General features: G+C 43.4%; 1 protein-coding gene across 3 annotated transcripts in view; it reads left to right on the top strand.

Moving 5' to 3' along the window:
* The window catches only part of LOC122553023 (synapse differentiation-inducing gene protein 1-like), a 67,182-nt gene that overhangs the window by 9,619 nt on the left and 43,343 nt on the right, over nt 1-14,220 (top strand). For all 3 annotated transcript variants that reach the window (XM_043696446.2, XM_087991566.1, XM_087991565.1), the window contains exon 2: nt 13,484-14,063. In XM_043696446.2, coding sequence (XP_043552381.1) covers nt 13,581-14,063 — 483 coding nt within the window. In that variant the 5' untranslated portion in view covers nt 13,484-13,580. The remainder of the gene's footprint in view (nt 1-13,483; nt 14,064-14,220) is intronic.

Raw genomic sequence — 14,220 nt, 5'->3', positions numbered from 1 at the left:
CACTGTGAAGACTGATGCACAGTACTTATTAAGTTCTCCTGCTATTTCCTTATCTCCCATCACTATGCTTCCAGCATCAGTTTGAAGTGGCCCATTGTTTTACTTTTGCCTGTCGTTTGTTTCTTATGTATTGAAAGAAACTTTTACTATCATTTCTAATATTACTGGCTAGCCTACCTTCATATTTGATCCTCTCCTTCCTTATTTCTCTCTTTGTTATCCTCTGTTTGCTTTTGTAGCCTTTCTAATCTTCTGATTTCCCAGTGCTCTTGGCCACTTTATAGGATCTCTCTTTTTCTTTGATAGATTTCCTGACTTCCTTTGTCAGCCATGGATGTCTAATCCCTCCCCGCATAATCTTTCTTTTCTTGGGGATGAGCCTCTGTACAGTGTCCTCCATTATAACCCACAAACTCCTACCATTTTTGCTCTACTGTCTTCCCTGCCAGGCTCTGCCTCCAGTCTATTTTCGTCAGTTCCTCTCTCATGCCCTCATAATTACCTTTATTTAACTGTAACACCATTACATCCGATTTTGCCTTCTCTCTTTCAAACTGCAGACTGAACTATATTATGATCGCTGCTTCCTAAATGTTCCCTTACTTTAAGATTTTTTATAAAGTCTGGTTCATTGCTTAGCACTAGGTCCAGAATATCCTGCTCCCTTGTGGGCTCCATGACAAGCTGTTCCAAAAAGCCATCCTGTAAGCATTCCAAGAATTCCCTTTCTTTGGATCCACTGGCAGCATTATTTACCCAGTCCACCTGCATATTGAAGTCTCCCATGATCACCATGACCTTGCCTTTCTGACATGCCTTCTCTATTTCCCGGTACATGTTGCGCCTCTGGTCCTGACCACTGTTAGGAGGTCTGTACGTAACCCCCGTTATGGTTTTTTTTTGCCTTTTGTGGTTCCTCAATTCCACCCACACAGACTCCACATCATCCGACGCTATGTCATTCAGTGCCATAGATTTAATTTTGTTCTTAACTAACAAGGCAACCCCACCCCCTCTGCCCACCTCCCTGTCTTTTCAATAAGTTGTAAATCCTTGGATGTTTAACTGCCAATCCTGACCCCCCTGTAACCACGTCTCTGTGATGCCTACCACATCATAATCATTCATGATCTGTGCCATTAGTTCATCTGCTTTGTTACGAATGCTACGAGCATTCAGGTAAAGTGCCTTAATGCTAACTTTCTTATCATTAGAGATATTGGAAGCCATAAGATGTCCTAAGTTATCCATCCTTTTTGCTGCATTACCAGTCTGCCTCGAGTTTAAATCTGCCTGCACATATACTATCCTGTTGCTTATCTTTCCATTTAACTCCATACTCCCTGTCGCTTTCCCTTCCTCCCCCCCTCCCCCCTCCTCCCAACTCAGAAGTTTAAAGTCCTACTGACCACCCTATTTATCCTCTTCGCTAGAACATTGGTACCTGATCGGTTCAGGTGGAGACCGTCCCAACAGTACAGGCCATTTGGCCTAACCAGTCCACACCAACCCTCCGAAGGGTAACCCACCCAGACCCTTTTCCCTCTGACTAATGCACCTAACACCAGGGGCAATTTAGCCTGGCCAATTCACCTGACCTGCACATCTTTGGACTGTGGGAGGAAACCGGAGCACCCGAAGGAAACTCTCTCAGACACTTGGAGAATGTGCAAACTCCATACAGACAGTCGCCCAAGGCTGGAATTGAACCTGGGTTCCTGGCACTGTGAAGCAGCAGTGCTAGCCACTGTGCCACCCTTATGGAATTTGTACAATAGTGGAGCAGTCAGATAAATGGTACAGGAAGTTCAATGCAGAGAAGTGTGAGGTACATCTTGGTACAAAGATCCTGAGACAGGGTAAAACAAATGGCACTATTCTAAAGGGTGTGCAGGAGCAGAGAGACCTGGAGATGTATTTACCTCAAGTCATTAAAGATAGCAGGGCAGGTAGAGAGAGCTGTTAACAAGCATTGTATTCTTGGCTTCAAAAATAGGGGTATAGAGTACAAGAGCAAGAAGGTCATAATGACTTATATAGGACACTGGCTAAAACTCAGCAGGAGTATTATGCACAGCTCTGGCACTATACAATAGAAAGAATATGAATACATTGGTGAGAATGCAAAAGGGTTGTACAAGAATGGTACCAAGGATGAAGCACTTCAGTTATGATGAAAGATTTAAGAGAGTTTTTCACAAGAATACTGAGAGATTTGATAGAAATCACGTGGGCTCTGGACAGAGTAGCTAGAGAGAAACTTGCCTGCTCCAAAAATGATCAAGAGCCAGAGGGCACGGTTTAAACAAAAACAGAAGTTGCTGGAAAGGCTAAGCAGGTCTGGCAGCATCTGTGAAGAAAAATCAAAGTTAACATTTCAGGTCCGGTGACCCTTCCTCCATTTTATTTTTGCTTCTGATTTATAGCATCAGTAGTTCTTTTGGTTTTCATTTGCCACAGTTTTAAGATGTTTTGCCAAAGAAGCAAATATGTAGTGAGAAACATTGTTTTTAATGCAATGAATAGTCAGGCCTGGAATGCACTGCCTGACAGTGCGAAGGCGGCAGGTTTAACTGAGGCACTTAAGAGGCCATTAGACTGTTTTTATTTAAACAATCTACCAGGTTATTGGGAAAAGTCAGGAGATGGCACTAAGTTAAAATGCTGAGAGCCAGCTTAGCCACAGTTGGCTAAATGGCCTTTCTTTTTAACTGTAACAATTCCATGATTCTGAAATGATGGATCAAAGCATTGAGTTTCAATCCTGTTTTGCTGATGGAGATCAAGGTGTGCTACATGAACTGAATGCAGGCCAGGTCTGTGCAAATCTTGAACTTCTGGTGATCAGGTGGATGTCTTTGTCCTTAGTGTAATATTGTCCCTCTCCAGTTGGCAATATGTAAGGGCCCCTTTCTGTTTCTAGTGTTGCCAATGAGTCGTTCATCTGAATAGAGACCCAGCGCTGACATGCACGTGGAGATGTGACAGGGTGGAGGTGATGGAGGGACATGGAGAGGTGGGGGGGAGGCAAGAAATAATGAAGGAAGGTAAGGGTGAGAGGGGAGGACAAGGAGTAGTTGAGATAAAGGGAGAGGAAAAATACTGAAGGAGGCTGTGGCAAATGTAAGGAAGTCAATTGGGTTTAAATTGCAGCCTCGTGTTCCTGAACAGCCGCACCTTGACTCAAAAACCTTCAATAGATGGGGAATAATGAGAGGAATCCTTCAGATCTCTTTGAAGTTACCTGGAAGATAAAGAGGAGAAAGTGAGGTCTGCAGATGCTGGAGATCAGAGCTGAAAATGTGTTGCTGGAAAAGCGCAGCAGGTCAGGCAGCATCCAGGGAACAGGAGAATCGACGTTTCGGGCTTAAGCCCCGAAGATAAAGAACCATGCATCACTTCTAGAAGCTCAGGTAGTGCTGTAAAAAGTTGTGCAATTTGACAATCAAGTTGTGAAGAGGACTTGAGGAATTTGCTTACTGATAAAGATTATATAAGTGAAGTGGCAAAAAAAATCAGATTGGTATAATTTGGGGTTATCTTTTACATTACATGCAGATTGAAATTAATTCAACACAGGTATCATCTTACAAATATCATAATTGTGATTTTTGTTTTGCATTATTTAGTGATATTTAAATGAGAATGGGGAGAAGTACTAGCCACTGCTGGGATTACCCAGGATCCCTGGCACTGGCACCATATTCAAAAGGTCATTGTGCAGCCGATCAAGGCCACTGGAGGCCAAGACCACAAACTATGCCAGCTTGGTCTGAGGTTCCCACTGTGCAGTCTCCACAGTCAATGACTTGCTCTGCTCCACCAGAGTAAGTGCTGCCATCTTTTCTCTGCTACCTCAGTCACTCTGTCTTTACTAGTACATCCACCTCCCATCAAGGCTAATGTTCTACCTCTCGCTATAACAGACAGCAACTACTCCAATCATGACCACTCAACATCCCACCTTACTCACCCTGCATGCCCTCTGCACAGTCTGATCACTCACTTCCTACACCCTTCCTGAAGAAGGGCTCATGCCTGAAACGTCGATGCTCCTGCTCCTTGGATGCTGCCTGAACTGCTGCGCTTTTCCAGCAACACATTTTCAGCTCTGATCTCCAGCATCTGCAGTGCTCACGTTTTTTCCTACACCAGCACCAAGAGCTGTCAACCACATTTATCTCACTCGACCTCTCTCTTTTATCACGTTCCAGGCCCACAATACGACTGAGAGAACCAGCTCTGATACCCACCATTCAGCTCCTTACCCCTAGGCTGGGAGGAACCGAACACTGATGCAGGACTGATTTTGCATCCAAGCCCCTGGTTTAATATCCGAGTAACTGTACTGAGACTCACTGCCTGAAGGGTGTCTACCTGGACTTTACTGAGCACTACTCCCCTTAGATCTTCCAGCATGACTTTCTGCTTGAAGCATGTGAGCTGTTGGCATGTGGGGCAGACGTAACACTGACCTAGCACAATGCTGCACTGCAACATTTCTACCCCTTGACTGGTTTCCAGCATCTGCAATCCTTGTTTTTACCTCAAGACTGCAAAATGCTGTAGCACAGAAGCAACTGGATGTCCGCACACAAGGTTAGAGTGCAGGTACAACAAGTAACTCCGGAGAAACATTTGTCTTTATTACATGGGGGAGCAGGATTTAACAAGTGGCAAAGATTTGCTGGCATGGTTTCGAATGTTGGTGAGACCACAGCTAAAATATTGTATACAATTTTAAACTCCTGATTTAAGGCGTAATATACTTGCATGGGAGGCTGTTCAGAGAAGGTTGTGTGGGCTGATTCCTAGATTAGTTCTTAGTGCATTAGTCAAAGATTGAGCAAACTGGCCCTATGTTCTATTTTCAAATAATGGGAGGTGATTTTATTAAAGGATGCTGAGGGATCTTCCCAGGATAGGTGGCAAAAAAATATTTCTCCTTTTGTGTGGGAATCTGGCGACTTAGTTTGAGAGTGAAGAAGCCTCCCTTTTAAGATGGAGATGAGTTTCTTTTCTTAGAGGATCCAATTTTGCATTTGCAATTCTCTACCTGGATTTTCAACTATGTTCAAAGGTGAGTGAGACTGATTTCAGATCCTCTCTGTAGATAGTCCTAGAGATGTACAGCACGGAAACAGACCCTTCAGTCCAACTCATCCATGCTGACTAGATATCCCAACCCAATCTAGTCCTACCTGCCAGCACCCAGCCCATGTTCTTTTAAATGTTGCAATTGTACCAGCCTCCACCACTTCCTCTGGCAGCCCAATTCACACATATGTCACTCTGCGTGGAAAAAGTTGCCCCGTTTAGGTCTCTTTTATATCTTTCCCCTCTCACCCTAAACCTATGCCCTCTAGTTCTGAACTCCCCCCACCCCAGGGAAAAGACTTTGTTTATTTATCCTACCCATGCCCCTCATGATTTTATAAACCTATATAAGGTCCTCACTCCTCAGCCTCCGCTCTCGGGAAAACAGCCGCAGCTTATTTAACATCTCCCTATTGCTCAAATCCTCCAACCCTGGCAACATGCAACCATTTCTATTTTAAGCAAAAAAAAAAATCATCCTTCCCCTGACTAAAGAGGCACAAGGAACGATTTGAGCATTTGCCAATGGCTATGAATCACATGTGTAAATGTTCCTGACAGCTTTCCAGTCAGTGGCAGGATTTAAGGTGGCCTAGCAAATATTCAACAGTCATGGATCCTTTCTCCTGAGTAAAATGAGGCCAACTTGCTTCATTATCTCCACTTCCCTGCACTAGTTTTTTTTTTACAAAGGACCCAACTGCATTTGAACCAACTGGCAAGGTGAGCTGGAATCAAAATGGTTTTGAAGTCCTGTGGGCCCCACAAAGGAAGCTATGGCCCATACAGCCATTGATCCCAGTTCAAGAGCAGAGCTATTGTTTGACTAACTTGCTCCTGGTACACTGATTGGGACCTGGCCAATCCCAGCTTGCTCCCATACTAGCCTGGTCATAAATAGGTCTCAGCTAATATAATTGTAAAACACTTCAGATTCTGGAATCAGAAATGTAGAGAGAAGGTGCTGACAATATTTATGTCAGGCAGCATCTATGGACAGCAAAACTTGGACTCTCTCTTTCTGACTTTGCCCAACCATCTTCAGCTGCTTCATCAATCACCTTCTCTCTATCATAAGGTCAGAAGTAGGGATTCTTGCACGATGTTCGGCACCATTCATGGTTTCTCCGATACTGAAGCAGCAAGACCAGGGCAATATTCAGGCTTGGGCTGACAAGTGGCAAGCTATATGCATGCCACTCCCAACTGTTGTCCCTTAGCATTCAATAAACTGACCATCACTAAATCCTGTCCTATTAACATCCCGAGGGTTATGGTTGACAAGAAACTGAACTGTGTTGAAACTTTATTGCTGGAACAGCACAGCAGGTCAGGCAGCATCCAGGGAACAGGAGATTCGACGTTTCGGGCACAGGCCCTTCCTCAGGAATGGAGAAGCCTCTCCTGAGGAAGGGCCTGTGCCCGAAACGTCGAATCTCCTGTTCCCTGGATGCTGCCTGACCTGCTGTGCTGTTCCCGCAATAAAGTTTCAACTTTGATCTCCAGCATCTGCAAACCTCACTTTCTCCAAGAAACTGAACTGTACCAGTTCAGTTTAATACTGACTACTGCTGCTCCTAACTCCTCCAATCCTAGTCACTATCCACAAGGCACTGGTCAGGAGTGTGATGAAATACACCCCACTTGCCTGGATGGGTGCAGTTCCAACAACATTGACACTTGACACCATTCAGGACAAAGCTGCCTGCTTGATTTCCAACCCATGGACCATGTTGAACATTCGTTCCCTGCATCACTGGTGCAGAGTGTGTACCATCTATAAGATGCACTGTGACAATTCACCGAGGTTTTTTAAACCGTATCTTCCAAATATGCAACATCGTCCACTTAGGACAAGAACAGCAGATACGTGTAAATGTCACCACCTGCAAGTTCCTCTCCAGGCTACACACAATCGACTCGGTTTTTGATTTGATTTATTATTGTCACATGTACCTAGATACAGTGAAAAGTTTTGTTTTGCGTACAGTACAGGCAGATCCCACCATATAAAGTTCCAGAGTAATACAATAGAGCAAAGAATACAATGTTACAGCTGCACAGAAGGTGTACAAATAATGAAATCAACATCAAATTTAAACTTTTGAGAAGTCCATTCAGGAGCCTTATAACAGTGGGGAAGAAGCTGTTCTTGAATCTATTTATACGAGTATAAAACCTTTTGTCTTCTGCCCGATGGAAGAGAATATAACTGAGATGGGAGAGGTCTTTGATTATGTTGATTGCTTTCCCACAGTGGGAAGCATAGATGGAGTTAATGGATGGAAGGCTGCTGTGTTCACAACTCTGTGTAGTTTCTTGTGGTCTTGGGAAGAACGATTGCCAAACCACGATGTCATGCAAACCTGTAAACAAGGAAATATATTGCTGTTCGTCACTGGGTCAAAATCCTAGAACTCCTTTCCTAATGACAGTGGGTGTTTCTTCACCACATGGACAAGGGAAGTACAAGATGGCAGCCCATCACCAATACCTCCAGGGCAGTTAAGGATCAGCAATAAATAAATCGATTAACTGTTTTTACTACAGTTTAGGCATTTAAAGAGAACTGGAGATTTAAGGGAAGGCTTGAAGTTGTAATTAGCTTTTCAAACATTGTTTACCATTTGAGGCATTATTAGTTGGGGTTTCTACCTATGTCACCAATGAAACGGAAACATTGGAAATGCTGGTCGCCTGACAAGAGAAAGCAATTTAACTGATAAAGTATTTTTGTAATTACATCAGTGGGAGAACATTGCAGAAACTCACTGGATGAATAATCAAGCTAATGTCAGTTCAAACCGTACCACTGAGGCTTGAAATTTTGAATTACATTTGTTTTTCAAAGTTTTTGTTTAAAACACTGGTTAAAATGATCATGAAGCTCTAGGATTGTTGTAAACACCCAGCTGGTCCACTGTCCTGCAGGGAAGGAAATCTTTTGACCTTAACAGTCTGGCTGATAGGTGATTTCAGTCCCACACTAGTGCAACTGCCCATGGAGTGCCCACACAAACCACTGTGTCCAAATGCTGCAGCAGTGGCTGAACAAAAAAGTCCTCCCCATCGCTTTTCCAAAATGTCAAGGGCTGGCCAAGAAGTAGCGACCCTGCCAGTAACACTCTTCACATCTTAAGAATGAATTCATTTAAAATTCTAACAATAGCATTTCGTAGAACGTCAATTGTCCTGTTTGTATAAAAACAGTCAGTGTTTGTATACAGAGCATATGTACTGAGTGATATCATTCATTTTGCCCAAGAACAGCTAATTTGCCAGTTGAGTTACAAGGTTTTTCTGACTGGTAGCGTAAACCATTCTCGATTTATGGCTTTTTCACATTGCCTCTATTTATAATCGAGTCAGACACAATTGACGACGGCAATGGCTGTGATTAAGATGTGGTAAAAATAGAAAATACTGGAAGTGTGCAGTAGGTAAATCAGTATCTGTCGTTGGAAGGTAGGTCACTGTTTCAGATAGAGACCTTCAATATTATTTCTAGTTCAATTGCTGCAAAGCCCCTTCCCTTAATTTCTGCTCCCTTCCTCTCCTCTCCTCTGCCCTAGCCTATACTCCATTCCCTTCCCTAGTGCCCTTTTCATTCTGCCAGGCATCATACCTTCACATACCCTCCACCCTGACTATTTTATCCTCTCCTTCCCATTATTGTCCAAGGTCAATATTTGTTTTTCTTTTTTTGTATTCTCCTCCTGTCTCAGCCTCCCCTTTTTTTTTTTCCTCAGTCCCTTCCCTTGCCATTCTCTGTCTACCATTCCTATAAGCATTCTCTTCATCCTTTTATATTGCCTCCCCTCCTTTTACTTGTGTATTTCCTGTTGCCCATTCCTAATGTCCCAGGCAAGTCTCACACTCAGTTTAAAGCCTGGAATCACTGGTATCACAGCATAGAATAGCACAGGAGGAGGCCATTCAGCCCATCAATTCTGCACCAGCTATTTCAAAGGGCAATTCAGGGCATTCCATTCCCTGATCTCTCCTCCACACACTTTTTCCTCTTTCACAATATCCTTTTCCCTTTTGAAGACTGCCATTGAAATCTATTTCCACCATTCTCTGTTAGTATACTTCTCATGTTGACTGGTTGTTGCATAAAAGATCTGTTTGCTGTCATTGTTTTTTTACTTTTGCTAGTCACCTTTTCGATGAGTGTCCTCGAGTGTAGGTTGTTAATCCTACAGCCATTGGAGATGGATTTTTTTCATTTGCTCTGTCTAAGCCCATGATGGTTTCAAACACCATCAATTAATTCATCCCAATTTTTTTGCCTTTAGAGTAACTATTGCAGCTTTAGTCAATGTATATAAATGTAATTTCCTCAGCAATGGAGCATTCTAATAAATTTCTGCAAAAGCTTTGCATATTTCCTGAGGTCTGGCGCCCAGAATTGGTTACAGTTCTCAGCTGCAGCCATGGCATGGCATAGATGGCTGTGGTTAACACTGCTGCCTCACAGCGCCAGGGACAGAGGTTCAGTTCCAGCCTTGGGTGACTGTCTGTGTGGAGTTTGCACATTCTCCTCATGTCTGCATGGGTTTCCTCAGGGTGCATTGTTTTCCTTCCACAGTCCAAACATGTGCAGGCCAGGTGAATTGGCCATTCTAAATTGCCCACAGTGTTCGGTGCATTAGTCAGAAGGCAATCGGTGTGGGTGGGTTTGTCTTCGGAGGGTCGGTGTGGACTTGTTGGGCTGAAGGGCCTGTTTCCATACTGTAGGGAATCAAATCTAAATTATTGCTTTATAGGAGTTTAACATGGCCTCAACTGTGTGAATGACCAGACTTGGGGAGGCACAAAATGTTCTCCACATGCAATTCTGGCCTGAAGTAGGAGCAGGGTCTATAGCAAGCTGTTTGATTAGGTACGCTGGGAAATTGTTGATGACTGAAAAGGAGTTGAAAGGTTCCAGGTAGGGAGGTGAGGATGTAATTCAGGGAGCAAGGCTGACTGTGTTCAAAATGTTGCTGTGTAGCTGCTCTGTTGGGAAGGGAGCTGAACTATACAGATCCTGTGTAGGGGTCGTGAGAAGGAGTCCAGTGCAGTTGGATGGCTTTAAGCTGTCAGAGTTCCAGAGCAAATTCAAACGACGGGATAAATGCTGGGGTCAAGAGTCAGAGCCAATTATTTTACCACTTTGAATGAATGAATGAATGAATCTGTTTTGGGGGAGTAAGGAGGGACTTGTAAGAAGCCTACAAGCATTAAGACTTCAGTGTAGATTAGAGTGTGTGAATTGAAAACTCTCAGGCTGTACTTGCTAGATACCACAGAGCAAGAATGAATCTCGAGGTGGAATAAGCTGGAGGCAGTTTTAGTTGCGTGGAGTTATGGTTATGAATGAGTGCTGAGATGCAGTTTGAGTCCAGGGGAGTGGAGGCCCAGGAAGGGGCAGTGATCAACTAGACCGAGTGCAGTAATGATGGAAGGCTCTTGAGAGAGATTTTCAGAGTGTTCAAAAAAAAAGTAGAGGATTTTCATCCCCTGTCAGGCTTAATGAGATTTGATCATCCATTGTGTCATAAACATTTCCGTCTTGATCAGATTTGTTATTTGTTCTGGACTGTGAGGAGTTCAATGACAGTCCATTACTCATTTGCCTTGTTAATCTGAAGGGGTTGGAAAATACAATATACTGTAGGTTGATAGCACTGTTCAAATGTTGTGTAGTAAAGTTTACTGTTCAAATCCATGGAATCATGTGGCTTTATTCTCTTAGTAAGTTCCTGGTTCTTGCACATTTTTAAAAGTAAACATTACTCATCCCTGGTACTCATCCTATTATGTGACAGTGTTGGTCCAGCATTGTAACACAGGGCAAGGAAATTTTTAGTGACTCCTACAGGGTTTGAAAGCAAGCACATGGCTTAGAGGGGAGATGTGCTGAAATCACCAAGGGTTCCATTCCTTTTAACATAGTTAGTGGGTGACCTTGCATTAACATCAAATTGGTTGCTGCAGAAAGCCAGATCAAGTAATGTCGCTTTTTTGTCAGGTTTCTGCTCTTGCTTTTCATTGCCAGGCTGTACTGGTTGGTCATGCGGTGGTTCTTGAGGTCTTTGAAAGGTCTTTCAACTCCCCCTCCACATGCAGGTCCTGGGCCGCCTCCATCGCCAAACCCTAACCACTCAACGCCTGGAGGAAGAATGCCTCATTTTCCACCTTGGGACCCTCCAACCCCATGGATTTCACCAGTTTCCTCATTTCTGCCTCCCCCCCCCCCCCCCCCCCCGGCCCCCGGCCCCCGGCCCCACCTTATCCCAGTCCAAAGCTTCCAACGCAGTACCACCCTGTTGACCTATCCATCTTTCTTCCCAACTATCCACTACATCCTCCCATCACTTTCACCCTCACCTTCATAAACCTATTGCATTCTCAGCTACCCCCTGGCCCACAAGTCTCATTACTGATCCACTGAACTGATATCTACAGTCATCCTTTGGCTGTCAAAGTTCTCCTTCACAAAGCATATGTAGGTATTATAAGTTCAATATGTCCAAAAGTACATGATGCAGAACACCAGTTGACTTGGCCAATTCAAAACCAATTTCAAATTTCCGTAATAAGTGAGCTCCTGTGTGTAATATCTAGACTACTAGTGAGGAACAGTCATTTTTGTATCAGGTAATCATTCTGAAAGAGCTGATGTTGAGCTGTTTTAAGCTCCACTCCAGTCTGATGCCCTGTCACAGTCTCTAGGTGAAAAGTAAGCAGCCTTGCACAAAATCCTGAGGAAACAAACATGTCATCCTGCCTTCTCCTCGCTGTAATTCTTCCGAACTAGTTAATGTTAATTATACCCAATCGTATCATGCAATTAATTATGCTTTGTTATATAAGACAATTGCCTCTAGTTGAGACATTATGATTATCTACCATTGATAATTAGACAATAGACTGACTCCTAGATATGGTAATATTCCCTACTTCCTAATCAGAAGATTCTGGGTTCAAATTCTTGCTGCCCCAGAGGTGTCATAATCTATCTGAACAAGTTAGTTAAAAATAAAGGGATAATTGTGTTGTCCCTTTCTCTGAGCCAGGAGGCCAGAGTTCAAATCCTGTTCTCTCTCGCCATGTGTCCTAATGCATTTGAATCGGTTGGTTTAAAATATCTATACACTAGATGTTACCTACTGGTGCATTCAATGGTGCAAAGGTAAGCACTGTATACTCTGAATCCATTGATCTGAGTTAATTTCTGTAGAACTTTATTTCAAAGGGCTCTCGTCCCAACCTCCGAACCAGAAGGCCTGGGTTCTCATCCCCTCTACCCGAGAGGTGTCATAACTCATCAATGCAGGTTGATTTTCTTTTTAAATCCACAAGTCAGGATTGGTGATGTGAACTAGCCCAGTTTCAACCAGTGGTTGTGACATGATGGTAAAGCAGCTCCCTGGCAATACAATAGTGACCTTCATATTAACTGTAAAATAAAATATAAAGAAAAATGAAATAGGAAATTGATCACTCAGTGTATGTATTTTTGCAAAGTGACTGAAACTTTCAATATGGCAGCCAGGAAGTGCACGGTAAAAGTCCACCATCTATCGTATTGCTAAATTGCAAAAACTCTGTCTATTAATTGAGACCCTTTTACCACATGCAAATAACAGGCCTAATACCTGTTTGAGGCCTCCACTGCGATACTGATTTGCTCTTCTGCAAACCAGAACTACCCACAATGGTGGGGGGGTGGAAGGTTAAAAAAACAAAGGCCTGGCCTAATTCATCTCCAAAGTTATCACCCGATCAGTGCATAATCAACAGGGCAAAATTCAACGAGCCTAAGTTCCCATGATTTAGAAGACTAAAATTGAAGATATTCAAAATACTGTTGCCTGTGTCCCAATTGCACCAGATTCCAATTCCCCAATACCCTTACATGGTTTCCAGCACTAACATTGCTTTAAAGTCTTCCTATTGTTTCAAGCCTCACTACAGTCTCCAGTGACCACATGATCATGCAGCCTTTTATGCAAACCCCTCACTTCCACCTCCTCTACCATTGGCAGATTTTGAATACCCTTTCTGCTTGCCATCTGCCTCTTTTTCTCTTTAAAATGTTCCCTCAAACCTAATTATTTAGCCGAGCTTTTGGTCACCTGTCCTAATACCTGGTTCTGTGTCTCAGCCTCAAACTATGCTCAATAATGCTCCTTTTGAAGCATCTTCATGCCTTTTTTTTTGCATTAAAGGCCCTTTTTTTTATATATATAAAAGTGAGTTGTTGATTTGAGACCTGAAAATTGAGAAACTTTGGGGAGGGAGGGAATTGAGGGCCTAGTAACTCTGAGGAATTTATGGAGAGTCTTAACTTGGTTTTGAAGTAATGAGCAAAAACAAAATTCTGTTCTTTCATCAGGAGGAAGATCTAGAGGAGGAATGCAGGTGCCACTTAAATAACTCTTCCTCTTGGACAGCATTGGGAAGTCAAAACAATCAAGAGGTGACACTAAAAAATGGAGAATCCTGTGGAGCAAAGCAAGAGTTTGAGTCATAAAGCAGCCAATGAGACTGGGAAGAGGAATGGTCTAATCAACACCAAAGACTTGGCGATAGATGGCAAGGATGGATTGGGATCCGTTTACTCAGCTCCTCAATACCAGGAACACACATTGGGGAGTTTCCCATCTCACAACTACATTGAGAGGAGCAGGAATGACTCTGGCCAGCAACAAGTCCTCAACCCCAGCACCTTGCAGCACACCGTTGAGGCCCAGTACCGACCCAATATCATTTTGTACTCTGAGAGCATGCTGAGACCCTGGAGTGAGAGCAATAGTTCAGATTGCTGTGAAACAACTTTCATTGAAAGCAGATCCCCCACAAAGGATGGGCTGGATTTTGGAGACAGCCAATTCATCGACCTATCAGCTGATGACAATAAAGTCCAAACCCTGTCTTACGATGTGGATGACGAGGATGACTTCCAAGAGCTGGAGGTAGGAAATATTTTTCAAATTGTTACCTCAAGCTCGATGTCCTGGGTTTGAGCTGCTAAATGCTTTAATAGACAAACAGTGAAGTGAAGGGAGTCAGAGATGGGCTGGATAAGCAGAGGATAGAGATCTCTCACCACTACAGAGCCAGAAGCTGGGA

Source organism: Chiloscyllium plagiosum, unplaced genomic scaffold, assembly GCF_037043375.1.
Source record: "Chiloscyllium plagiosum isolate Xiang-an unplaced genomic scaffold, Cpla_swu_hap1 HiC_scaffold_10, whole genome shotgun sequence".
In the NCBI taxonomy this organism is placed as follows: domain Eukaryota; kingdom Metazoa; phylum Chordata; class Chondrichthyes; order Orectolobiformes; family Hemiscylliidae; genus Chiloscyllium; species Chiloscyllium plagiosum.
The sequence above is the reverse complement of the archived record's forward strand: the minus strand, read 5'-3'. Positions and strand labels throughout refer to the sequence as shown.